Source organism: Perognathus longimembris, chromosome 11 (genome assembly GCF_023159225.1).
Source record: "Perognathus longimembris pacificus isolate PPM17 chromosome 11, ASM2315922v1, whole genome shotgun sequence".
In the NCBI taxonomy this organism is placed as follows: domain Eukaryota; kingdom Metazoa; phylum Chordata; class Mammalia; order Rodentia; family Heteromyidae; genus Perognathus; species Perognathus longimembris.
This window is the reverse complement of record NC_063171.1, coordinates 28,543,030-28,570,604: the sequence shown is the minus strand read 5'-3', so window position 1 is coordinate 28,570,604 and position 27,575 is coordinate 28,543,030. Positions and strand designations below refer to the sequence as shown.

The 27,575-nt window shown below is 41.3% G+C and overlaps 1 protein-coding gene across 2 annotated transcripts; it reads left to right on the top strand.

The window, feature by feature from the left end:
* The first annotated feature begins 26 nt into the window (after positions 1-26).
* Fmo4 (flavin containing dimethylaniline monoxygenase 4) lies at positions 27-27,575 on the top strand. 2 transcript variants are annotated; one of them, XM_048357379.1, is made up of 9 exons: positions 27-276; positions 4,178-4,285; positions 11,640-11,828; positions 13,030-13,192; positions 17,264-17,406; positions 19,501-19,700; positions 22,884-23,236; positions 25,992-26,061; positions 26,890-27,575. In XM_048357379.1, the coding sequence occupies exons 2-9, from the start codon at positions 4,253-4,255 to the stop codon at positions 27,416-27,418; spliced, it is 1,680 nt and encodes a 559-aa protein (XP_048213336.1). In that variant the 5' UTR covers positions 27-276; positions 4,178-4,252; the 3' UTR covers positions 27,419-27,575. The 2 variants fall into 2 exon arrangements, with proteins under 2 accessions (XP_048213336.1, XP_048213335.1); XM_048357378.1 differs by having other exon boundaries at positions 28-276; positions 4,178-4,317.

Here is a 27,575-nt window from a genome sequence, read left to right as displayed (position 1 = left end):
GTCACTTAGTCTCCCCTGAGTTCACGGAAGTATCAAGATCTTGTTGATACACAGCAGTTTTGCTTAGCAAGAACACTCCTGACGGCCATCAGAATGACAGAACAAACAGGACAAACAGCTTTTGTTTTAAACAGAGAGCACTCTGGTCAAAGTCAGCATTCTATTTAGAGAAGAGAATGTGGTCAATGTAAGTGGGGGGGGAGACCAATAGTATCTTCGTTAGCTTTTCAACTTTGAGAAATATTTCAGTGCAAGTGTCTACGTTATACTAACAAGGTACGTATCCTGGACCTTTTACTTTCTGGGAAAAATGTTTCCAGTAACTGCTTTTACAGAGTCTGTGTGTTCTTGGAGAGTGCATTCCTTAAGACAGGAATATGAGGCTCTTCAGGGGGCCTGCTGATAATGATGAAAGCCACAGAGTTAAGAAGCAAATGGAAGTTGTACAGAACCAAAGTTAATGTGTGGGAAGAAGCATCCAGAAAGAAGGTATCCATGGGAGGAACAGAGACTCTCAGTGGTTCTTGATTCACTCTGCTTCCACAAATAAAGACAATTAACTAGTAGGAGAGAGAAGCTCAAAATACTCTACCGAGGTAATAAGAAAAGTTAATTAAATTCCAACTATGTAGAAATCATGACTGATCACATAATTTGCAGGAATAAGGGATTTGTATTTCAGAATTATTTTGCTTTTCCTTTTGGGTTTGTTTTTTTCTTTTGAGGGGAACACAGAACTGGAAGGGGAAAAGGTGAACAAATGCAGTCTCAGTATTTAGTATGTGGAAAACAAAGTAGACAACTTGTAGGCAGGGTATGAACTATACAACTTGTGGGCAGAGACGTGGTGGGGGGAGAACTGGGGAAAAGCAAAGGACAGGATGACATTATTCGAAGAAGAATTGTACTCATTACCTGACTTATGAAATGATAATCCCTCTGTATACCTTAATCATAACAATAAATTTATATTTTCTAAAAAGGCAAGAACAAATTTAGATAAACACAATGTTTGGCTTTTCAGTTGTAAGAAAATATTTAACCATCTGCTCTATGCTAACACCTTATCTCTAAAGTTATAGCTAACTAGCCAGGTATAGGGAGGTGTTTTGCTGTTGTACAAAGTCTAGCTTAGCAAATCAGCCTACCATTCTTGAAATGGGCAAGCAACCTTTAAGGAGCAAAGTGTTTTATATTTCCTAACACTTCACAACGGACACATGGCGCATGTGTCCCATTCTCCCCACCTTTCAGACCTGCATCACCTCCCTCCCACCTTTATATTCATGGGCTTTTTGTTTGTTTGCTTGTTTAGGTTTAGGGGACACCAATTACTAGATCTGTAGGTAGGAAAACAATCTTTTTAAGATATGAAGAAAAAATATTTGTTTTTTGGGGGTGGGTTTGCCAGTCCTAGGGCTTGAACTCAGGGCCTGAGCATTGCCCCTAGCTTCTTTTTGCTCAAAGCTAGCACTATGCCACTTCTGGCTTTTTCTATATATGTGGTGCTGAGGAATCGAGCCCAGGACTTCATGTATACGAGGTGAGCACTTTACCACCAGGCCATATTCCTAGCCCAAAGAAAAATTTTAATTCATTGTCTTACAATGTAGAAATAGTAGATAGAAAAAATACATTTTGTCCAAGGTTATAAGTTAGAGAAAGAATTAGAATTCAGTCTCTCAATTTCTAAAAGTAGAACTTTCCCTTACTTGTTTTAGGCATGTTTTGAAATGGCTGCCCCTGCTCAGAAATGTATAGTTTTTAGATATTAGCTTCCTTTAAAAGTGTTGTTGCCAGGCTCTGGTGTCTCATGCCTATAATCCTAGCTGTTCAGGAAGATAGATCTGAGGATCGAGGTACAAAGCCAACCCGGGCAGAAAAGTCTGTGAGACTCTTATCTCCAAAACACTACTCAGAAAAAGCTGAAAGTAGTGCTATAGCTCCAGTGGGCAGAAGACGCTCAGAGACAGCAGCCAGACAAGAGTTCAAGCCCCAGGACTGGCATAAAAAGGGGGTGGGGATAGACTTTGGGTTTGTTTCTAGTGCCAAAATAGTCTTTAGTCAGTCTTTTCAGAGAGGTGTTTTTCCCAACCCCTTCTTATCCCATTGCCCACTCTGGACAAAGAGCATCTGAAAGCACATGTGCCTGGGCCTTTTGCTCTTTACAGGTCTTCATACACGTATAGCTTATATATCAGCCTCTCTCTATATGGTAGCATCTCCTGAGGGCTGCCTTTTTAAATTTCTAATATTTCTATTCTGACTTAATCAGACTTAATCTGTCTTATTCATCTTTTGGGTCCCACACACGGCTCAGTACCTGCACTTTGGGGTACCCAGAGTATCACTGAACAGATTGCTTTGCGGCCAGTCTATTTCATTCAGCTTACTTTTCCCTTTACCAGTTAAGTTACACGTGTCATCGAGTTCAGTTTGGTGACACATGTATAATTCAATGTGCCATTATAAATATGAGCCCAGCGAAGATCTGCCAACTCTAGCCCTTTACCAAGTGGCCTAGAAATTGAAATGCTCTGATTAGTGGTGGCCAGCGTTCCTGGTTAGAAACCATTTAGTCTCCCTAGGACTCCACTCCACCAAATCCACAGGCATATCTGCCAAATTGCTTCCAACCTTAGTGTTAAATTTTATCCGTATAAGCTGCTTTTTTAGGGTGATGGAAGGAAGAAAAAAATAGGGCAGTAGGAAGTGAATACTGAGTAAATATTTTGTCCTAGCCATTTTTGCTTAATATGCAATATGCTTAATGCATAATCCTGTAGGCATCATTTTTATTTAAAAAATAACCTATCTAATCATGGTTCAGTAGCTTTCTCAGAGTTATATGACTAGTCAGTAGTGGAGATGAAGTTCAAACCCATCTCTGCTGCCTCCAAGACCCATTCTCCTTATAGCCCACCTAGCTCTCCGAAACAAGCCTCTTAAATGAACTAAGATTTAAAGAGGAATGGTATACATTCTCAACAGAAAATAAGCATGTCTTACAAAGGGCAGGATTGCCAGTGAATTTGGAACAAACAGCATTAGGATGTCCCTCTGAGCCTCACTAGAAATCCATAAATCTGCTCCAGACCTAGTTGGGTCTAAAGGTTGAAGACTCAGACGCTCCCCAGATCCCTGTAGTGGGTAAACCCACTGGTGCTTCCTGGTGCTTCTGATTGCATTAGGAGGCAAGATACAAAACCACAGACACACACTTCCCAACCCACCTTCCCAAAATGTGCAGCAGCAAACCTGAGCCCAGGTTAAAAAAAGAAGAAGAATTTGAGCCTGGCTTCAGAGTCAGAGATCCACATTAAGGCAGACAGAGCCCAGCTCCCATTAGCAGTGTGTGCTTCCAGGACATGGAATGGTAATGCTGTGTGTTCCATTGAATGGCCCTGTGGGCTCCATATGTATTTGTTCTCTTGTTCTCTAAGACAAATACTACTATAAATGACAATGACTACGAAACTCATGGGTGGGGGGGACGGTTTATAACTTGATCTTGTAGGGCCAAATGCAACGTCAAGGGAGTTAGATTCAGTTTACAAAACAAATACATGGAGGTCCCAACTACCATGCTCGTGTCTTCTGAAGTGGCCAACGGGGTTCAGGAAAGCAGCACTCACCACAAAGCTTCTTGTCATGTCTACAACATCAGCATGGTGTGGACCTGATTTACTGGAACTAAATGGCTGTCCCTTTTGATCAAGGCAAAAGCTATGCTGAGGTTTGCAGAGGACTGAAGTGTAAGATGAAGTGTAAGTCTAGTTCTCAGCTTGAGTAGATAAAATAAAAGTTTAGTGAATTCCCCTCCCCCCATGTTGTAAACCAATAAAAGTCCAACAAGCAGCAAGCAATCCAGGAGAACACTTAAGAGAGTGTTCATATGCTTATTATGTAAAATATGCTTCTAAATTAATAATAAAAAGAAAAATCCTAATTGGGGAAATTGATAGAAATGAACAATTTGCCAAAGAAAATAGGCTCCCAGCAAAGAAGCGAAAGAAAATCTATTTGATACCAAAGCAGTAAGATATCAGAACCTGTATTTTTAAACAAAATATAATTCTACTTCCACTCAAAGATGAAAGAAAAATGTTTTTTTTCACACAACAATAGTTGGTTCTTATTCCAAGGTCTCACTTCTAACATTCCTTCTCCCTAACAGAGAAGATCATGGCCAAACGAGTTGCAGTGATTGGAGCAGGGGTGAGTGGCCTGTCCTCCATCAAATGCTGCTTGGATGAGAACCTGGAGCCTACCTGCTTTGAAAGAAGTAATGACATCGGGGGACTATGGAAGTTTACTGTGCGTGCCTCTCATCCCCCCCACCTCTATCAATCATAATCTGCCCCTCATTTTGTGTCTGTTCATATATGATGGCTTTAGACTCTATGTTGTCAAAGAGAGGAGTCCTTTCTGCCACAACCCAAACATGCATGGTGCCAAGATAGAGCATGTGGGATGCAATCTGACAAATGAGGAAAATAGACAAGGGCATGGTCCATGATGTGGAAAAGAAAGAAGGAAAGAGTTATATTGGATAAATAACTGTATGCAAGCTTGTGATGTTATTTGGAGCAGATTAAATTCTAGAGAAGGTAGAAATTGACATCAGTTGAGTTCCAACTCCCCACATAATCATTGTTTGGGGTTTAGGGAAGAGAACAAGCTCTAGACAAGATGCCATATCTTAGCAGACCTGGTGGATCAGTGGGATGGAGAAGTAGCTTTTACATCATCCAAATAGAAAAAATCCAGGAACTGACAAATCTTTCTTACAAGTAGCATCTACAGCCAAGTGAGGGAAGCTAATTGGCCCTGGTTATAAAGTAGCAAAATATTCGGGGACTGAGGGACCTGTTCCAGTCAGTGGTGGTATGTTAGATGCCAAAAAATGGAATCTAGATAGGCCCGAATATCAAAGGTACTTGGGAGAAGAAAAGAGCAACATCTATTTAACTGTTACAAATCAGGGAAGTTTTCATGGAAGAGTTAGAATTTGTTGAAATCTCAATGAATGGCAAAGAAGACAGAATAAGCAAATGTATATAAGTCAGGAGTAGTCACAACCCCATGATGGTAGGGCTCTCGGCCCTCGCACGCTTTCTCCCGACCCATGGGGAAAAGGCTGGAGCGTGCCCTAGTGTGAAAAGCGAGGACGTGTGTAAGTCGAGAAAAACCCCCACCCAGCCCCCTTACATTTAAATAAGGACTCAGGATACCAGGCGCTTCGGGGAAAACGTCACGTGGAATCCAAGGTTTTATTTCAGGGTGGAGTTTATATAGCAGTAATGGTGGCAGGAAGGAGAGGGATTTGGAGTGGCTAGCTAGACACGGCGATAGGCTGATTATGAGCTGTCCACCCCAGTGATGTCACTGGACTTCCTCTATGGGTGGTCATCATGTCCCATAGGATTGCCCCCTGGGTTCCACCCACCGCCATCTTGGTGCGCACATGGTCAGAGGTGGGAGGCAGGGCTAGCAGCCATGCGACCCCAGGCCAGGAGAAGAGGCAGGCCTAGGACCGCCTCTTAAAGCTATAAACCGGTGCCCAACATCTCCCCCTTCTGTTTTTTAAATAACAGGAGGCGATGTAAACATAAAGCATATGTAGACATAAGGCAAATGTGGGGCCTCTCCCACACCGGGGGGTAAGTGAAAGGGCCACCCATTTGGCTCAGTCCGGGGAAAATTGGAGTTCTTAGTCTGTTTCTGCGCCACTCAAGATAATGCAGGCAACATTCCCCTTCTCTGGCGGTGAGGTAGAAGCAGGTTCGGGCTCTGGTGACTCTGGAGGTCCACAGCAGCCAAGGTGCTGGTAACTAATGCATGTGGTTAGTAAACATTTTATCATAAACATTGAAGCAAGGTGTCAAAACCCTCAACTCCTATTTCCCTCCAACAGGAACCCCTAAGTTTAGCAGCAGGGGAGAAACAAAAGGGAAACGACAATGTAATACTCCATTCCTAGTTCTTTTGCAAAGCTGCAGGCAATATCGCCACAGCAAAATATTACACCATGGGACATGCCAAGGCAGAGTCCAGGAATCAAGCAGGGCTGGCACTGGTCCACCGCTATGTACGCAGGCAGGCTTCCTGTATTTCCATGGAAGAACAGGCAGAAATCCACCATGGTCTTTGTTTTCCTAGAGAGAATAAGGAGAAGACATTTCTCCAGAGCGAATGCTCATATCCAAATTGGGCTTGGATCCCCAATCAGGAAGACACATGTAAAGCCCCTTCCCACGCTGTTTTGGGGAGATTTAAAATTTTTAGTGTAGGGACTGGGAATATGGCCTAGTGGCAAGAGTGCTTGCCTCATATACATGAGGCCCTGGATTCAATTCCCCAGCACCACATATATAGAAAGTGGCCAGAAGTGGCACTGTGGCTCAAGTGGCAGAGTGCTAGCCTTGAGCAAAAAGAAGCCTGGGACAGTGCTCAGGCCCTGAGTCCAAGGCCCAGGACTGGCAAAAAAAAAAAAAAAAAAAATTAGTGTAAATTTAAAATATTTAATGTAAACATAGCTGTCCTTAACGAGTCATGGGGGCTTCTCCCCCCCTTTTGTTTTAATTAATAACAGAGGAGGGCACTAGGCTGGGAGTATGGGCAGAGGTTGTCTCTTCTGGAGCTACTTCCTGCTGAAAGGGGGTGAAGTAGTCAGGAGTCCCTGATTCGTCATTTGGCCTGGTACCATCCAGTTTGGTTGGTAAAAGTCCTCATCATTTCTACGAGAATAGTTATCAGGGCAGGAGGTGTCATGGTCTCCTCTGGCTACCTCCTGCAGCTTGGGCACATCAAGGAGTCCCTAGGGCTGGGGCCTTCAGGGTCCAGGTCTGTGCTGGGCACAGCAGTGTAGAAAGATGATGGCCTTGAACTGCAAGTTCCCAGGTGGTAACCTCAGTGAGGGGTGTTATCCTGTTAAAAGAGACTTTTGAAGAAGTCAGGCAAAAGGCTGACAAGTTCACAGGGCTAGTTAACATGAACAACATAGGAGAACATACCCTGGGCATAAGCCAGAAGAGTTCCATTTGGAACATAAACCCAATTGTGGCCAATTACAAGGAAGGAGGGATAGCTGAAGGAAGTGTTTAGGGATAGTGGACCGGTTTGGAGTAGCCAGTCAGAGGCTAAATTAAACATATATACATATATACAAATGGCAGTAAAGGGAAAATGGACAGGTATGGGCATTGGGTGGGTAAACAACTATTCCTCCTGATCTCCCAGCTCTGATTAATTTTGAAAGGGCGAGACAAGGTGACTCTGTTTAGGATGTGACATCATTTTCCTCTTACTCCTCTCCATGATCCTTGTTCCCTGGACTGGCTGAGTCCCAGGGGTCTAGGTGTTTGCTGCTGGGATGGCTTGCCCCACATTGGCATTCACGGGGTTCGAACTCAGGGCCTGGGCACTGTCCCTGAGCACTTCTGCTCAAGGCTAGTGCTCTACCACTTGAGCCATGGTGCCGCTTTTAGCATTTTGCTGGTTCTCTTGAGCCAAGCTTCCAGCCTGGCTCTTTGCTGGTTAGTTGGGAGATGGAGTTTTAAAGAGGTTTTCTGCCCCGGCTGGCTTTGAACTGCAATCCGAGGAGTTCTAGCCATAAAAGCCCTTTTTGTTTCCAATTAATGCAACAAGGAGAGCAATAGGAATAGAGTTTTACCTTAACTTGTTGAGAATTGACAAACAAATACTTGTCAGAGTTCTGTCATAACACTTAGAGAACAGCAGACTGAATGAGATCCATGTGCCATCAAATCATATCAACTAACCTTGCTGGAAGGTAGAAGAGAACACAAATGAATAACAACCAGAGGGCAAAAGGTCAGGACAATGTAAAGGTCTCAGCTTTAGCAGTGGCTGTGTCTTCCATCCTGGATCAGTAGGCTTCATTAACCATGTGATGGAGGCAGGCAGGAGAGATGGGTTGGATCTGGGCAAGGCTGTAGTGGCATCTCAGAGTTCCCTGGGTGGATTGTCACACCTCCTGCTGGGTTCCCTGCAAAATTCTACACAGACTGGTTATTTGAAATCTCCCAGTATTCCCTGGTTGCTTACTCTGAGTACTCTGGCTTTTGTAGGCTGATGCCCTTCTGGTTTAAGCAGGGTGACAACTTTAAAATGATTTTAGAGGGATTGGGCCTTTAACCATCTTCCTAGTCATAAAATCCACACAGACCAAGGGCCAACCAAGTCTACAGTTTCCGATGCAAGAGAGAGAGAGAGAGAATAAGGAATCATTAGTAGTGAAACCAGGCAGTTTGGGAGCCACGCAGCTCGCACACATGAAGCAAAATGTTAATTTGGGGTCAGGAAAATTTAGGTTAATAGTCACATTTGTATAAAATGACTCGGATCCCTCCATCTTAAAGAGTTTATGAGAGCACAGGAGAGACAAATGGAAAAGCAAAATCTTAGTCTATACCAACGAATTGTCAGGATTGCCTCCAGGCTGTTCACAAAAACCCGTTTAACATAAAACTTAAGCAACTTAAAATGGTTAAAAAGGCAAGTGATTTTTAAACCATGATGCTAGTTTTTACATATTTTACCCACAGACAGACACAGACAGACACATACAGACAGTTGTTCACAAGCTTTGGGCGCGCTTAGAAAAAATTTTCTCTTTCTGAATTAGCCATGTAAGTCTACTGGAATTCCAGTGGCAAAATGATATTATTTTGCCCATATTTTAGAACCATGTGGTCAGTTAGAGAACAAAAGAACTTTTCCTAGGAAACAAAAATTGTCACAGATTCAGGCTCACAGCAAGACATCTTTTTTGTAAGGCTATGGCCCAGGTGGGGGGCAGGGTTTTGAGAAGCCTCCAAGCCCCCACCTAGCCTTGAGGAATTTGGCACGCCCCTCACCTGAGGCACTTGTTAAGCCATTCTATTGTTAACAGAAAGCTTGGGATTTAGCCAGCGACAAAGTTTAACTGAATCTCCAATTTAGCGAACACCGACAAAAACTGAAAGCCTTTTTTGTCTCTTTCAAAGCAGATTAGCCAACAGCATATTAGGTAAGTAGCCCAGCAAATTTCCCAGGCCTCAGAAGCAGGGGGGGCGGGAGGGATGAGCAAAGATAGCCAGGCCAAAAGCGGCGCGCACCGCTCCACAGCCAGCCCCTAGCGCTGCCGTTGCCAGGCCTCCTGCCCATGGCCCGGACACACATACCCCCGCAGCACCCACTCTGCGCCAGCGGCTCGGACGCGACACGCTCCACGTGCTGCTGCCAGCACGCATCCCGGAACCACAGCTCCCAGCTCGGAACCTGGGGTCTCTGCCCGGACCCATGTGCGAGCCCATCGGAGTGGGGCGCCAAGCCCCTCTCCCTCTGGGCAGCAGGAAGTCCACCCCTCTCCCTAGCAGCCAGGCCAAAAGACCAGCACAGGAAGTCCACCCCTCTCCCTAGCAGCCAGGCCAAAAGACCAGCAGTCTCCACCGAGGGTGCAGCATGTTTCAAAGTCTTCCAGGTCCTCCTGGCTTGAGTGTCTTAAAAGTCCAATCCGGTATTTTGGAGCGTGGACCTCAAAATCTTAAAAGATGAGTCACTCCATCTACTTTGGCTCTGCCCCATCATTCTCCAATGGAAAGACTAACACACCCCAAAATAAAATCCCTGGCTCATCGGTAGCTCTAAGTCTACATTTCCCGTGCACTCGTGCCGCACGTTGTGGCACCAAAATGTAGGGCTCTCAGCCCTTGCGCACTTTCTCCCAACCCACAGGGAAAGGCTGGAGCGTGCCCTAGTGTGAAAAGCGAGGACGTGTGTAAGTGGAGAAAAACCCCTACCCAGCCCCCTTACATTTAAATAAGGACTCAGGATACCAGGCACTTTGGGGAAAACGTCGCACGAAATCCCAGGTTTTATTTCAGGGTGGAGTTTATATAGCAGTAATGGCGGCAGGAAGGAGAGGGATTTGGAGTGGCTAGCTAGACACGGCGATAGGCTGATTATGAGCTGTCCATCACAGTGATGTCACTGGACTTCCTCTATGGGTGGTTGTCACGTCCCAGAGGACTGCTCCCTGGGTTTCGCCCGCCGCCATCTTGGTGCACACGCGGTCAGAGGTGGGAGGCGGGGCTAGCAGCCATGCGGCCCCAGGCCAGGAGAAGAGACAGGCCTAGGACTGCCTCTTAAAGCTATAAGCCGGTGCCCAACACATGATTACAATGTTTTTGTTTTTTTGTTTTTGTTGCCAGTCCTGGGGCTTGAACTCAGGGCCTGAGCACTGTCCTTGGCTTCTTTTCGCTCAAGGCTAGCACTCGGCGACTTGAGCCATAGCGCCACTTCTGGCTTTTTCTATGTATGTGGTGCTAAGGAATCGAACCCAGGGCTTCATGTATATGAAACGAGCACTTGACCACTAGGCCATATTCCCAGCCCCCATGATTACAATGTGCCTGGCGAGAGAAAATCTTTCCTGTTATATCACGAACTGAATGAAGCCACTAAATATCAATGTGGAAAGAAAGCTACTGATTCTGGTTAATGTAGCTTCTGGTATTTGACAGTATAGTTGGGTTAATATTTTTCTTATTTGTTTTACAAAATAATATTAGAATGAACAAAGGAAAATTCAAAGTAAATATAACAATACCCCCGGGTCAGCACTATTAAAATTTTAATGTAACTTTTTTCCAGTCATACGTATGCTATTTTTTACATAGTCATACTATCTGTCATTCATTCAAAAATGTACTTCTTCAGTGACACAATGGAACACAAGATAGATAGGTACCCTGCCCTAGTTTACAGTCTCACAGAAAACAAAAACAGAGAGATCATGGCTGTGCAGCATGACCTACTCTATGGTAGAGTTTCACAGTGCTATGGGGCCTTGACGGCTACCATAGGCAAATCTGTGGGTGATGGAAGACTTCTCAGGAAAAAATGACTGCTGAGAGAGAAAGGAGGATTCATTTCAACCACAAGAAGTTCATTAGCTTTAATGCTGAGCTTCTTGTTTTTTGAGTGACAGAGGTCAGGATCTGGCAACAGGTTTAAGAGTATGGGAGAAAATAGAAGCTACCAGCGTGTGAGGATTCTTTTCTGAAGACTGAGATAGGATGGAAAGAGACAAGGCTACAAAAGAGCATAGAGGTTGTGAAGAGGGTTTGTTTTTTAAATTGAAGTCTTTGGGGGTTTAAGTGCTAATGAGAAGGAACCAATAAGACAGATTGACTGTACATAGAGAGAGACAATAGTGAGGGGAAAACTAATGAAGGATTCAGCAAGGCAAGGCAAAGACGAAGATGTCCAGAGCATGAGAGGCAGGAGTGGCCATGACAAGAGAAAATTCTAAAGACAGCCAGGACCACCAATCAGACCTACATCCAAGGAGTCATTTAGGGGTGATGCTAGTCATGGGAAACCCTTTTTAAATTTATTAGCTTCTTTGTGGTTTGGAGAAGATATTGCACTTCATCATTCCAATCCTACTCATGGTGTCTTAGCACTATACTATAGCAAGGAGCCCAAAGATGAGTTTCCTGTGATTAAGAGTGCAAGAGTACACAACCTTCAGTGAACCCTGTTCAGCTAAGCTGGCTTGAATGACCAAGATCTCTGTTCTCTCCTCCTTTCTCCTTCATTTCCTCATACTAACTATGCCCTCACCACAGGAAGTTTCCAAAGATGGGATGACAAAGGTCTACAAGTCAGTCATAACAAATGTTTGCAAGGAAATGTCATGTTACAGTGACTTCCCTTTCCAAGAAGATTATCCCAATTTCATGAACCAAGAGAAATTTTGGAACTATCTCCAAGAATTTGTTGAGCATTTTGGCCTCCTGAAATACATTCGGTTTAAGGTAAGACACTTTGGGTGATAGGAAGTCAATGAATGGAGGCTGATCTATCTGCAATCTAATGAAAATAGGATATTTTTTAATAAAAATGTCCTGGATTTTTATCTAGATGAATAATGCAGACAATATTTTCCTCATTTTCTCTGCTGCTCAAATAAATCATTTTTCTCAAATCAATCACGAAAATGCTACTGAATTCCTCTAAATATCTAAGTCTCCCTTAGGATGAAATTAAGAAAATATTTTGAAAAGGAAAAGTAATTTTGTTTTATGAAACCCATTTTGTTCATGAAAAGACTATAATGCTTCAGGAATCCTAACATAATGTTTTCACCACAAATAAAAGTTGACTGCTTTAATCCTTCCAATGAAACAATTCTGATATCTTGGTCCCTGGTCTAAGTTTGTCTAACTTACTTAACTTCCTGAGAACAAGATAAGCTAATCCTTACAGGATCTGTACTAGAACTTGATTTACTTAAAGAGCACACCTGGGTATTCACATCTAATGTTTTTACTATAATGTGTCTAGAAGTGTTTCTTCTTGGATCTAGTCTACTGGGGGTTCTATATGTTAAGCAGGTGAGATTTTTCTCTCTTAATGGTTGGGAAATTCTCAGCTGTTGTTTTTACTGAATAGATTTTTCAATACATTTACTATTAAATTCTTCTCCCTAATCAGTCCCAATTATGCATAGCTTTGATTTCTTAGCTGAGTCTGCCAGTTTCTCGACTTCTCTTTGGTAGGTTTTGAACATTTTTTCCATACTTTTGATTTTTTGTTCCAGATCGTCTGTTTATCCTCTACTTCTGAAACTATATTTTCAATTTCACTTATTCTGTTACCTCTGAATTCCACTATGGTTTGCATTATGGAAAGTGAACCTTTTATGGTTTGGAGATCAGTTCTCAGTTCACATAGTGTCCATTTCATCTTTTAATGTGGTATGTTGTGCATCTATTTTTCTCTCCCTATCTTTCTGGGAGTCTGGGATTTCCTTTGTCATTTCTTCTTTGTGTTGTTTTGCATCGCTTCTTTTATTTTAGTGCCAATTCTGTCATTATTTCTTTAATGGCTCTTTGTCTTCCATCTCTTCTTCATTCTCACTGGAGTCCTTCCCTGGATTGTTGTTGAGTTCTGCCCCAGTCATTGGATGAGGCTCGTGGGTTTAGTAGGGAGTGAGTGTTTGTCTTCTGCTTGCAGACCACTGTGTGCAGCGTAACCAAATGTCCAGACTACTCTGAAACTGGTCAGTGGGATGTTGTCACAGAGACAGAGGGCAAGCAGGATAGAGCTGTCTTTGATGCAGTCATGGTTTGCACTGGACGCTTCCTGAATCCCAATTTACCTTTGGAGTCATTTCCTGGTGAGTCACTTCAACCTGACACCATGACTTTTTTTTTCAGTTCATCTATAAGAAAAAAAATACTGCTTCTAACTGGGACTATTTCCTCATGATTTTAGACAGTTTGATGGTCACTCTAAAGAAAAATATTCACAAAATTATATTTAAAGGTACAAAGAATGATGTAGGTATTAGGTATTGTTATAATTGTGTATTAGTATTTAATGCACTTGATAATACAAATCTACTTCAAGTTCAATGATCAAAGTTATCAGATCTATCATAGAAGAAAAATAAAGCAGGCTTTGATTTTCAGGATTGCATCATAGGTCATGAAACAAGACTGTACTTCAAGAATGCAAAGAAAGTGAGAGTATAAGGAAAGATGGTAGACTGTTTGATACAGAAACAAATTAGAAAATGCACATGAAAGTGAATAAATCCACTCTTCAAAAGGTACACCACAATAATAATTCATTATACTTCCTAGAACACGGCTTCTCAAAAGGAGTTTGGGAAATTTCCTTCTGGAAACGCGTCTAAGTTCAACATTCTTTTTTTTTTCCTCTCTCTCTTCCTGTCTTTTCACTATTCTAATATTGAATATATCTGCTGGCCACAACATTTTTTAATATATTCATGACTAGAGAAATCTCCATTTTGGGGGGAGATTATTTGGAAAGCTAGTATCTATCCAAACCCAGGTGTCCAAAATAAAACTAGTCAAATGAGTATTACTAAACTGTAGAAAAGTTACTGTCATGTCTCTCTTTAGTGACCTTAAAAACAACTGAGTAAGTCAACTTTTTAACTCTATGTTAGCAATTGAAAAAAGACTAATAAAAATAGTGTGAATAATAGAAGTTGTGATCTTTGGCATGACAATGAAATATAAAGCTTGTTAAAGCAAATCACAAGTAAACAGAATAAGCCATTTTAAAATGTGTTTAGCAATCAAGTTGGAGTTTAATCCATAATTTCCTAAAAAGCAATGTTGTGAATGGTAGTAGAGCATAAAGTTTGTTGTCATCTTGAGTGTAAAGGAATTCTAGCCCCTTCTTATAACCACATTTCTACAGCAAAATGTGTTACATGTACAAACAGACTATTGGTTAGAGTCTCACTGCCTATTCAGATGCCATGTTGTGCAAAGTCCTTTTTTCTTTGTAGTAGTATTTGTTTTCTTCCTAGTAGTCTTTACTTGTGTTTTTGCTGTGTACTATAGCTATTCAATAAATATTTCTTAATAAATTAATGACTTCATGGCTGAATGGCAGAATTATGGCATCTAGGACAAAGTTGAATTTGTATTCATGGAACCTTCAAGAACACTGAAGCATTGAGTTGAGACACTAGTCTATGAAGCTGCTGGCTTCCCTTCAATTCCCTTTCCTCTCACCTGCACTATCAATATTTCCTCTGATGCCTCTTATAATTCCCACTATTACTACCAACTAAAATAAAATAAGCACAAAGTATCTGTAACATGAGTCTAAACCCCAAGAATAATTATTTATAAAATAACTTGTCACCACATTTTATGGAAAATATTAATTAAATTATAATTCAATTTGCAAATGTCCACAAACCACCAGTCCAAAATTTATTACTTCATTTGCTTATTGGTGTTTTGAAGCAATGCCTTGTTGTGTATATGTGTATCTCAGGCTAGTCTTGAAAGTATGGTCCTCCCTCAGCCTCCTAAGTGGGGATTACAGTATGCTCCACCATACTACCTTAATATGTATTTATTTTTCATTGACATGAAGTTGTATTATTTGTGAGGTACCAGGTCATGTTTCAATTCATGGATCAATCATGTAATATTCAATCAGGATACACAAATCTATTTCCTCAAACTTTTTATCAGTCTTTGTGTTAAAATACTCCATGTCTTTTCTTCTAGCTTTTCTGAAATATAAAGTACATGATTATTATCTGTCGTCAACTGCTATGCAATAGAACGTCTGAACTTATTTCTCTTATCTAGCAAGAATCACCTTTCTCATCTCTCCTGCACAATCCCCTCAGTTCTAGTAACCACTGCTCTACTCTCAAGTTCTATGAGATCAACTCTTTTAGATTGCACATACGAATTCTATTAAATGGTGTTTGTCTTTTTGTGCCTGGCTTATTTCATGAGACATAAGGACCCCACTTCCATCTGCATTTTCTCAAATAACAAGAGTTCATCATCTTTTTTCAGCTGAATAGTATTCCACCATATATATATATAAAGAAAATATGGTATATATATATATATATATATACCATATATATACCACGCATCCGTCAATGAACATTTAGATTGTTTATGTTTGTTAGCTCTTGTGAGCAGTGCTGTAGTAAAACAAGGGAGTGCATGTGTCCCTTCAACATATTGACTTCATTTCCTTTGGATACAGGCCCAGTAGTGTGATTGCTGGATCATATGGTAGATCTATTTTTAAATTTCCAAGAAGCTTTCATACTGTTTTAAGTAATCTATCCACAAATTTACATTCCCATCAACAGTGTGTAAGGGTTTTGCTCTCTCTACATCCTCTTTAACACCGGCTTTTTTTGTCTTTTTTTAGTAATAGTCACCTTAATGGCAGTGAAATATTTCATTGTGGTCTGATAGGCATTTCCAAGAGAATTAGTGATTTTTTAGTATCTTTTTATGTATCTATTAGCCATTTCATTTTTATGTCTTCACTAGAGAGATGTCTATTTAGGTATGTTGCCATTTAAAAAAAAACAAAATTTTTATTTGTCTATTGAATTCCTTATATATGCTGGATCAGATGTATAATTTGCAAATATGTCCTGCTATTCCACAGCCTGCTTTGTAATTTGATGTAATCCCATTGGCTTTTGTTACTTGTGCTTTTGGGATCTATCCAAAACAACTTCATCTGTTTTCTTCCAAGAGTTTCATAGTTTCAGTTCCTATATTGAATTCCTTAATTGATTCTGAGTTGTTTTGCAGATGGTGAATTCCTTTCTAGCTTCATTCTTCTGCATGTGAATACCAATTTTCCCAGCACAAATCACTAATGAAATGTGTTTTTCACACTTTTGTAGCTATGTGGGTCCACGTCTAAATTCTGTTCTGTTCCACTGGTTTTCATCTGCTTTCTTAATGCCAATACTATGCTGTTTTGATGACAAGCCATCTTTGTATTATATTTGGAAGTCTAGTCACAGGATTGCTCCCACCGTTTTTTTTTTTTTAACCTTAGGTTCACTTTGGCAATGTTAGGATTGCTATCGTTCCATACATATTTTAGGAGTATTTTTCCCCCTAGTTCTGTGAACAATGTTATTAGAATTTTGTTAGGGAGTGTGTAAAATTTGTAGGTTGCTTATATTGTGGATATTTTAACAATATTGGAGAGTTTTATGTGTGGTACTGAAGTTTTGATGCAGGACTTTGCACTTGCTAGGCAGGCATTCTATCACGTAAGGCATGTCCCAGCCTTTTGAACTCTAATTATTTACCCAAGAGAGTCTTTCTTTTTTTTTTTTTTGTGCTGAACTGGATTATGACCCCATATTTTGTTTCTGCATAGTAGCAACAATAGGCACATGCTACCCTGCACAGCATGGTGTGGCTGTGGGAGGGTATGTGTGTGTGCTGGTACTGGGGCTTGAACTCGAGACCTGAGCACTGACCCTTAGCTTTTTCACTCAAGACTGGTGTTGTGCCCCCTTCAGCCACACCTTCACTTCCAACTGTTTAATGGTTAATTGGAAATGAGAATCCCATGGACTTTCCTGCCCAGACTGGCTTCAAACTGTTGTCCTCAGATCTCTGCCTCCTGGATATCTAGGATTACAGGCATGCACCACCAGCTGCCAACTCCATGCACAGCTTCTTTTTAACCAATGAGATCTCGTGAACTTTTTGCCTGGGCTAGCCTTGAATATGCACCAAGTCCCAGGAAAGAGTAGCATCCTATGCTGCTTCTACTTCCTGCACCAAGTGGCAGAAGGAATAGGGCTGCCGGGTTTCTGGGAAGCCCCCTTTCCAGCGGACACTACTGGTACATTGGAGGAGGAATCTAGCTTTAGAGATTTCAGCATGTTTGATCTTTCCTTCCTCCTCAGGAATTCATGAATTCAAAGGCCAGATACTACACAGTCAAGAATACAGGACCCCAGATGCCTTTCGGGGCAAACGTATCTTAGTGATTGGTCTTGGGAACACTGGAGGGGACATCGCGGTGGAGCTCAGCCGAACAGCAGCTCAGGTACATCATTTCTGAAGGAGGGTCCCCACCCCCATCCCCATGCAGGGAGGCCAGAGCCAGGGATTCAAGATTACATGGCACATTGCTTGTTCAGTGACACTGCTGCCAAGGGTAAGTTGAAGAGTTCTTGAAAAGATGCAGTCACTTAGGTCCCTGGACTATTTAAAAGCTACACTTCACTGAATTATCTCCAAAAAGTACCCAGGAAAATCATGTGAATGCCAAATGACACAGTAGATTTCAGAAGCACTTTCCAGGAACAAGGCCAAATGGAACCATTGTACCACAAAGGGCAATTTCCTCTTGCTCTACCTCTCCCCCATCTCTGTCCCACTCCATTGCCCCTCCCTCTCTTCTTCCCCTTCTCCCTTTCCCTCTGTCTCCCCCTCCCCCTCCCTCTGCCCTCTCTCTCTCTCTCCTCTCCCTCTCTTTCTCCCTCTCTCCCTCTCCTCTCCATCTCTCTTTCCCCCTCTCTCTTTCTCTCCTCTCGCTCCCTTTCCTTCTCCTTTTCCCACTATTTCTCCTCTTTCTTCCTCTCATTCTCTCCTCCACCCCTCTCTCCTAAGCCAACCTCAAATTCGTGCATTTCTTGTCTAGGCCTCGCAAGTCCTGGAATTAGGTGTATGCTACCTCACCCAGTCTTTCACTCCCTTTGCAATTCTGGAAAAAAGCCTGTGTAAGAACAGAAAGGGGTCGGCTGGGAATATGGCCTAGTGGCAAGAGTGCTTGCCTCGCATACATGAAGCCCTGGGTTTAGTTCTCCAACACCACGTATATAGAAAACAGCCAGAAGTGGTGCTGTGGCATCACTTGTGGCTCAAGTGGCAGAGTGCTATCTCTGAGTCCAAGCCCCAGGACTGGTAAAAAATAAAAAAGAATAGAAAGGGGAATTTGTTTCCCAATTATCTCAAAGTGTTGTATTAGAAATCAGATTTGTACCTTATTTAAAGACAAAAAAAACCCTTAATGCACCCAAGAAGTATATATGATTTTAGAAGAGGCTAAACATAAAAATCTATCTCATTTTAGCATAAACTTTAGATCTACAAAGAATGCATTTATGTGTAATTCAGTTAAAACTGTTCTTCCAAACCTTCACTTGAAATTCTATATAACACATAAACTAGTTGCCAGCCCGGAAGAATGGATCAGGAAGATGTGGTACATATACACAATGGAATTTTATGCCTCTATCAGAAAGAATGACATTGCCCCATTTGTAAGGAAATGGAAGGACTTGGAAAAAGTTATACTAAGTGAAGTGAGCCAGACCCAGAGAAACATGGACTCTATGGTCTCCCTTATAGGGAATAATTAGCACAGGTTTAGGCAAGTCACAGCAGAGGATCACAGGAGCCCAATAGCTATAACCCTTATGAGCACATAAGATAATGCTAAGTGAAATGAACTCCCTGTTATGGAAACGATTGTTATATCACAGTTGGAACTACTTTCAATGTGCCATATGTAACTGCAGCCTCTATTATTGATGATCTTCTTATGTCACCTTCCTGTGGTTGTACCTACACTATCTCTGTATCTTATCTGAGTATATTGGAAACCAGGTATACTGGTATTAGAACTAGGAAATTGGAAGGGAATACCAAAATAGAGAGACACAGGGTTAAAAAAAAAAGACAAACAACTACAAAAGCAATACTTGCAAAACTGTTTGGTATAAATGAACTGAACAACTCATGGGGGGGAGGGAAAGGGAAAGGGGGAGGGGGAGGAAGGAATGAGGAAGGAGGTAACAAACAGTACAAGAAATGTATCCAATGCCTAATGTATGAAACTGTAACCTCTCTGTAATTCAGTTTGATAATAAATATATATAAGCAAAAAAAACCTTACAAGCATTAAATTCTATTTTTAAAATTCTACAAATGCAGTGAAAATTCTTAATGTATGTACATCAGGTGAAGTGTTGATTTAGAATAGTGCCAGTACAGGAACACATAGTCCTATGTAAACCTATATACAAATTCACAATTCTCTGTTCTTAGACCAGAAAGTTAGCATTTGAAACACATGTATGTCAAGTCTGGGAACCAATGATGGGTTTGTGTATATCTTTCTTGTCTTCCTTCTCAGGTATTCCTCAGTACTAGAACTGGCACATGGGTCATCAGCCGCATTTCAGACTGGGGTTACCCTTTCAACATGATGTTTTTAAGAAGATGGCAATCATTCATTAAGAAAGTTTTGCCTGTATCTTTCCAAAGCTGGATGCAAGAGAGAATGATGAATAAAAGATTTAACCATGAGGATTATGGATTAAGTATTGCAAAAGGGTAATTTTTTTATTTCATGGAAATTTTTTATTGCTTGTTTGGTTGGTTGGTTGGTTTGCACTGCTGGAGGTGGAAGCCAGCATCTTGCACAAGGTACACAAGTACTCCTCCAGTGAGCAACAAGCTCAGCCCTATTTATTTTCTTTTTAATGAGGTTCCACACATGCATATAGCATACATGGTCAAACCCAACATCATGTTTCCTACTGCTAGGCAGTCCCATACTCTTCCTAATCTCTGATAGTCACTATTTCCTTTCAGCTTCCATGTACAAGAGAGAACATGCAGGACTTATCTTTCTGTGTCTAGCTTAGCTTACACAATATGTCCTCCAGGCCTATCCATTTTGCTTTACAAGATTTCATTCTTGTTTATAGCTGAATAATACTCCACTGATTACATATACCATCTTTTCTTTATCCATTCATTGTTGACAGGTACCCAAGTTGATTCTATCTCCAGACTGCTTTTCACTGATTATTTTTATGGTAAAGTCTTGCCTCCTACCCAGGCATGCACCTGACCTTCAGTCCACTACGTCTTAAGTTTTCTATCATTGCTGGGATCACAGGAACGAACCTGTGTCCACCTTCCCTTCTGTGGAGACAGTCTAGTAGACTCAGCCCAGACTGACTCAGAACTACAAGCCTCCCAATCACTGCCTCCTATGGAGCTTGAGATGGCAGAGGAGTGCTTCTGCACAGAGATATGGGATGAGAAGCGAGTCTTCCAAACTTTTCTGTCCGGATTGGTCTTGAACCACTCTCCTTCCATTCTCAGGCTCTCAAGTAGCTGGGCTTATAGCTGTAAACAACCAGCACCTGGCTTATTCTCAGTTTTGTTTTGTTTTTAACGAAGCTCTATACTGTTTTCCATAATGGTTGCCCTAGACCAGCGATTTCAGAGTTCTTTTTTCTCTGTTACTACTGCCAGCATGTTTATTGTTTTCTTGTAATAGGCAATCTAACAGGGGTTAGGTTTTGATTTTTCATTTATAAGGGAGCATTTTTTACATCAGTATTTCTCATTCTACAATTTTTGAGAACTCAAAATATCCAGTAACTATAGCATTGCTTTTTTTTTTTTTTCCCTCAGTGATGAGGCTTGACATCAGTGATTGGGCACTGTCCCTGAGCTTTTTTGCGTAAGGCCATTGCTCTACTACGTTGACCCACAGCTCTACTTCCAGTTTTTGAGTGGTTAATTGGAGATAAAAATCTCATTAGGACTTTTCTTCCTGGGCTGGCTTCAAAGGATTATCCTACTTAGATCTCAGCTTCCTATGTTGCTAGGATTACAAGCATGAGCCATTAATTACCTACTTGACATTGCCTTTATTTATCCTGTTACAAACATATCACTGAAACAATGTCCATTCAGTTCCACGGCAGATCTTTATACTGAAACATTCTCTGTGTACTAACAAAAGTAGTAAGAAAATTGATGATAGCTATCCCCTCCAGTATGAAATTTCAAATCCACACTGCTGTGAGCAGGCACCACTCTTTTTTTTTTTTTTCAGGAATCAGGGAGCACTCATCTCAGAGGACAAAGGCCCCTAGTTCATCTCCCAAGCAGTTTTTATTATCCAGCATGATGCAGCAGGAAAAGCAGTAAAGTTTATACATAATTAGTGATGAATAAACTTCTTCTCTCACACAAAGTAGACATCATTCTGGTAGAAAAGTAACCCTGAGCTAAATAAGCTCTTAAGTTAATATCCTTAAGTATACTAACTACCTTCTTCTTCTGTTCTTTTAATTTTTGTGGTAAAGGTGATTACAGAGAGGTTTCAGTTACATAAAGCAGGTAATGAATACATTTCTTTTCGAACACTGTCACCTCTTCCCTCATTTTCTCCCAGTTTTTCCCTCTGTACTCCCCTCCCCCCACAGGTTGTATAGTTCATTTTCAACAAAGTGTCTAGCAAGTATCACTGCTGCATTAGTTCATCCTTTATCCCCCATTTCTGTGCTTCGCCTTCCCCTTCCCAAATCAGATAAACTTACATACAAGACAAAAGGTACAGAAGTCAAAAACAGCTACAAAAGGGAAAAAACAGGGGCAGGTGCCACCGTGCTAAATAATAAAGTGTCTATCCTGATTGATTAAATATGTGAATATATAATAGAGATCTTTGATTATACGGTTTTTTGGGGGGTTTTTTTGCCAGTCCTGGGGCTTGGACTCAGGACCTGAGCACTGTCCCTGGCTTCTTTTTGCTCAAGGCTAGCACTCTGCCACTTCAGCCACAGCACCACTTCTGGTCATTTTCTATATCTGTGGTGCTGGGGAATTGAACCCAGGGCTTCATGTATACGAGGCAAGAGCTCTTGCCACTAGGCCATATTCCCAGCCCTGATTATGCATTTTAATAAACCTCTGTATAGAGTCACATATTGGCCAGAGAAAGAAAAACTTCAAATTGCATGAAATGTCTTTAGTTGTAATTTATTATGCTTTATTCATTAACAAACTATATTTCAAATTATAAAAAAGAGCAAACTATTTCTAGTTTATACACAATATGTTTGGTGTGACTGACTAAAATGAGGACTCCAATACAAATTTAGTTAACCAGTATAAATAGATTCATGTTTTTATTTTTAATTGAAGATTTTCTTGCTAACTTTCTCTTTGTCTAATGTCATTCCTGAAGGCCTAGGTGAAACGAAACCATTTGATCCCAGATTTTTTGTTGTTGTTGTTTTGTTTCCCTTTTTTGTCATTTGTGGGTTTGAATTCTGGGCCTGAGCTCGGCACTGTTCCCGAGCTCTTCAGCTCTACCACTTTAACCACAGCACCACTTCCAGTTTTCCGGTGTTTAATTGGAAAAAAGAGTCTCATGGACTTTCCTGCCCAGGCTGGCATGATCCTCAGATCTCAGCCTCCTGAATAGCTAGGATTATAGGAATGAGGCACCAGTGCCTGGCCCAGATGGTTTATCATATGTTTTGTCCTTGACATGAAGGAAAGAAGGAAAAAAGAGAGGAGGGGGAAAAAGAAAAGAAGGGAGGAAAAAGCATGGAATAAACATACTATCATGGAGATAGCCTTGAATTAGATACTGGACAATTCACTTCCTTGGGTTGGAAGATAATTTCCTTCAAGTGACTAGATAAATAATTTGCTGAAGGTTCTCACAGATGTAATGACAGTGAATATTTTTCTCTTGTGTCAAAGAAAACCTCCGAAGTTTATTGTGAATGATGAGCTTCCAGCCTGCCTCCTGTGTGGGACAGTCACTATGAAAACAAGTGTGAAGGATTTTACAGAAACCTCTGTTATCTTTGAAGATGGGACAGTAGAAGCCAACATTGATGCTGTGGTCTTCAGTACTGGATATATATTTGCTGTCCCCTTTTTGGAAGAGCCTCTCAAGAGCCTTTGTACAAAGCAGATCTTCTTATACAAGCAAGTCTTTCCCTCAAACCTGGAGAGAGCCACACTAGCCATCATTGGTCATATCAGCCTTACTGGGTCCATCTTAGCAGGCACAGAGCTCCAAGCACGATGGGCTACAAGAGTTTTCAAAGGTATCATCACTCTATTTAAAGCCACACATGATCAACTGAATCTTAAAATCAGTACCCTGTCTAGAATGTCTCAGTCATAGAGATTTTGCCTAGCATGTATGAGGCCTGGGGGCTCCATTGTCAGCACCACACAATGAAAGAAATCAGTGCCTTTCCATTTACAATGAGCTAAAATCAAACAGATGTAAGCTAAGGTAATATAAAGCACTAAAATAAATTAACAAGAAATTAATTGTATATGTATGTAATATCATAATGGATGTACATATGTCATTCCATCTGAGTATAAAAGATGTGAATGGGACAAATCTAGACAACAAAGTGTAATCAATTTTTGTCAGATCTTTTTCTGCTCTAGTCTAATTACTTTTTTTTTAGGCCAGTCCTGGGGTTTGGACTCAGGGCCTAAGCACTGTCCCTGGCTTCTTTTTGCTCAAGTTTAGCACTCTGCCAACTTGAGCCACAGTGCCACTTCTGGCTTTTTCTATATGTGTGGTGCTGAGGAATCAAACCCAGGGTTTCGTGTAGAGGAGGCAAGCACTCTACCACTAGGCCATGTTCCCAGCCCCTCTAATTACTTTTAAGTCTTTTCATTAATTACCAGAAATAGAATTTTATGCTGCTTGCAAAGAAGAATATTATTCATACTATGAAAACTGAGAGAAGAGAGAATAACCTTTAAGAAATGCTCAGGAAAGACCGAGCCAGTGGCTCACACTTAAAATCCTAGTCAGAAGACCGAGATTAGGAAGGTTCAAGGCAGGTCCAGGTAAAAAGTTAATGCGGCCCCTTCTCAACCAACCAGTAGCTGGGAAGAGTAACATGTCCCTCTCATCACAGCTATGTAGGAGGCTAAGACCCGAAGATTGCAGTTCCAGAGCAGCCTGGGCAAGAAAACTCATGCGAACCCATCTCACCAGATGTACTGGATATGGCAGCACATGCCTTTCATCCTAGCTATGGTGAGAGGTGGTAACTAGGTCTGCTGCCCACACTGGCCTGAGCAAAGCACACATATGTACATACATACATACATACATACATACATACATACATACATACAACCAGAGCAAAAAAAGGCTGTAAATGTGGTTTACACCATAGAGATCATGCCTAGAAAGTATAAAACCCTGAGTTTAAACCCCAGTACCACCAAATAAATAAATATAAAATGATCATAAAAGCCCTTTAGACCCTGGTAGCAACTGCTGTTACAGCCATTGCCTGTCATAATACCAGGAGCACAGAGGCCAGAGAAGCTAGAGTCACCGCTGGAGGAATCCAATCCCAGCAGTGCAACTCACTAGCATTGTCTCAGCCCTTTCTCCCATCAAAATGTGCATAACAAACCCTTCTTCACTAGGATTTTTTTTTAAATAATGTCTGCAAAACAATTCGCAGAGTATTTGACACCCAGTACAAGCCCAGTCAGCACCATTGGTCTCCATCACTGTCATTCTCATCTTCTCTTCTGAAGCAGGGCAAGTATTAGGTTAGTATGCATTTTAAAGAACTTCCATTGTATTATGTTTCAATATAAGCAGAATTCACATTTCAGCCAACCAGCTATCTTGACTGAGTGAAGTCAATTCCCAGGAATCTATAAGCAGTACTAACACAGTCTGAAATTGCTAGCATCTATTCTACAGTATGACTCTAACAAACACTGACCAGATTTAAAAACTTATGTTCTCCAAAGCTGACCAACATGTTAATTGAGTCAGGGAGGAGAGAGGAAGTGCTTACAAAATTATTGTTTTATTTAGAGGTGGAAAAAAATCCTTGATCCTTCATTAAATTACTACAAATTTGTGTTCCTTAAGGCCAATTAAAGTGTCTTCACATCATTACCCAATATATTAGAGTCTTAAGTATCTGAGGTTTGTTTTTCTTTAAGTATTTTCTAATGAGGTTGAAAATGCCTATTAGGATGTTAAAGCTGATCAAAACAAAAGTCTATCCCATTGTGCAAGTCATTACACGCTTCTCCACAGAGCTTCAGAGAGGTGTGCAGGAAAGTGCCAGGTCTGACTAGGTTTTTATAAATCAACATCATGCCTGCAGAAAGTTCAGCTCAGAGCTGTGCTATGTCAGTAACCCACACTCAAAGTTGGCCTAGGGTGCTTGGTAGAGGCAGTACTGAATGGGATGGTGGACAGAATGGACTAAGGGAGACCTGGGCCACTTCAGAGGGCAGGGAAAAATGGAGTGATATTATAAAAGAGGAGAGAGAGGTGGCAAGAAAACAAGATAACTGACTAGGATTTCAGACTCTGAGCAGCCGGGCAACTGAGACTCCCCACACAGCAAAACTGGACGGGCGCCAAGGCAGAACTATAGGGTAGGGTCATCTTAAGTGTTTTCACTTAATCTGCTAATAGTTACAATACATATGAGTATAATACAATATGGGAACAAAACAAAATAAGCTGTACTGAGAGGGAAAGAAGGAAGGAGGAAGAGAGAGAGAAAGGGGCACAGGTACTGATGTCCGACACAAGTGGTGCAGGTGAGGCCTAAGCCATGAGGACACTTCTCTGTTGGGCAGAGTTCCCTGGTGAACTGAGTTAGGAGAGAGATTGTACCTCCACAACATTACATACGCACTTGAATTTCATCCTTAGCTTTGGCTTTTATGTGTTCTGAGGTTGGAGCAGTTGGAGGCTAGAAATGACAGGAAAGCAAACTTAATTCATTAAAAAAAAAAAAAAAAACCTCTGTTTGACTTAAAGGTGGCTTCTGATTTTTCTCATAGGCCTCTGCAAGATACCTCCACCCCAGAAATTAATGGCTGAGGCCACAAAAATGGAGCAACTCATTAAAAGGTATGAATTATAGCTGGCAATGGGGGAAGCTTATCAATAAATTCTGTTGAAATAAACCCATTAAAATCAGGGATTCTCAGTGTAAGTGCCATTCTTATGAAGCTGTCTAAAGAAGCAGAAATAACTGCATTGTGCATCGGAAAAAGATATTTTTAGTTCCAGCTCTGCCTCTGATTAAACATATGGCCCCAGGCACATTACAGGGGGCACCAGACCTGCCATGTGAGACTCAGAAGTCTGGTCCTTTACAGATGAGCCCATCTTCACTGAACCTCCAGAAATGGATTCTATCCTGTTATCACTTCTCAGACTGGAGTGTTTTATGTATTTCATTTTATATTTATTTATGTAATGACACCAGGATATCATAAACATGTTCTAACAGAAGTAGGTATGAATAAAGGCTTCTATGGTCCTATTAAGGTCAAGTTCAGTCCTTGGACATCATATATGGCCCTCTCAATCCACAATTGATATCAATGGAAACTCTGTGTCCTTCCATATATGTGATGCTCTTTGGTCTTGTTTATTCATTGTCAGTTATTTCATTTGGACTAACCAGGCTCTACCTTCCTATCAAATTCAGGAAGGCTTTTCTTCGAAATACCTCCATTGAGCACATCTTTCAACAAATTTACCCTAAAGATACCTTGGTCTACACACTTCTTGTACTTTTTCTTCCCAACAGAGAAAAAAACACATTTCCCTAATAGCTTTATCCTGAAAAGGGAGTAACAAGAGTAAGAGGGAGCATTGATCTTGTAACTTAAGAAACAACCGGCATAGAGTAGTTAATGAAAAGTTGCCATCTTCTTTATTTCTTCACAGGGGTGTGATGAAAGATCCCAGTCAAAGCAAATCTGACTACATTTCCTACATGGATGAGATCGCTACGTGTATTGGCTCGAAACCCAACATCCCATTTCTCTTCCTCACAGATCCTAGACTATCCTGGGAAGTTTTCTTTGGACCGTGTACTCCTTACCAATACCGCCTAATGGGCCCTGGGAAATGGAATGGAGCCAGAAACGCCATCCTGACCCAGTGGGATAGGACTCTGAAACCTCTAAAAACGCGAATTGTTTCTGGTTCCTCCAAACCTGTCTCCAAATCACGTCACTTAATAGCTTGGGGGGCACCTGTCCTATGTGCCTCTCTTCTACTTATCTATAAATCTTCACTTTTCCTTAAATTGGTACGAAACAAACTATACGATAAAATGTATCCTTACCTAGTGCTGTGGTTTGAGTATGTGCCCTGGAATTCATGCATTGGCAAAATGGTTTCCAGTGCTGGAAGAGCAGGCATCACAGGAAGTGTTTGGCTCATGGGAGCCCCTCCCTCACAAATGGATTAATGCTGCAGGCAAATGCTGGATTAGTTATCAGAGGAACAGTTTACTGTAAAACTAGCCTGCCTCTTTTTTGTCTCTTCTACTTGTATTTACTTGTTCTTCTTTCCTTTTCACTCTGCACAAAGCTCTCACCACTGTGCCCGTGGACTGTGAAAACCAA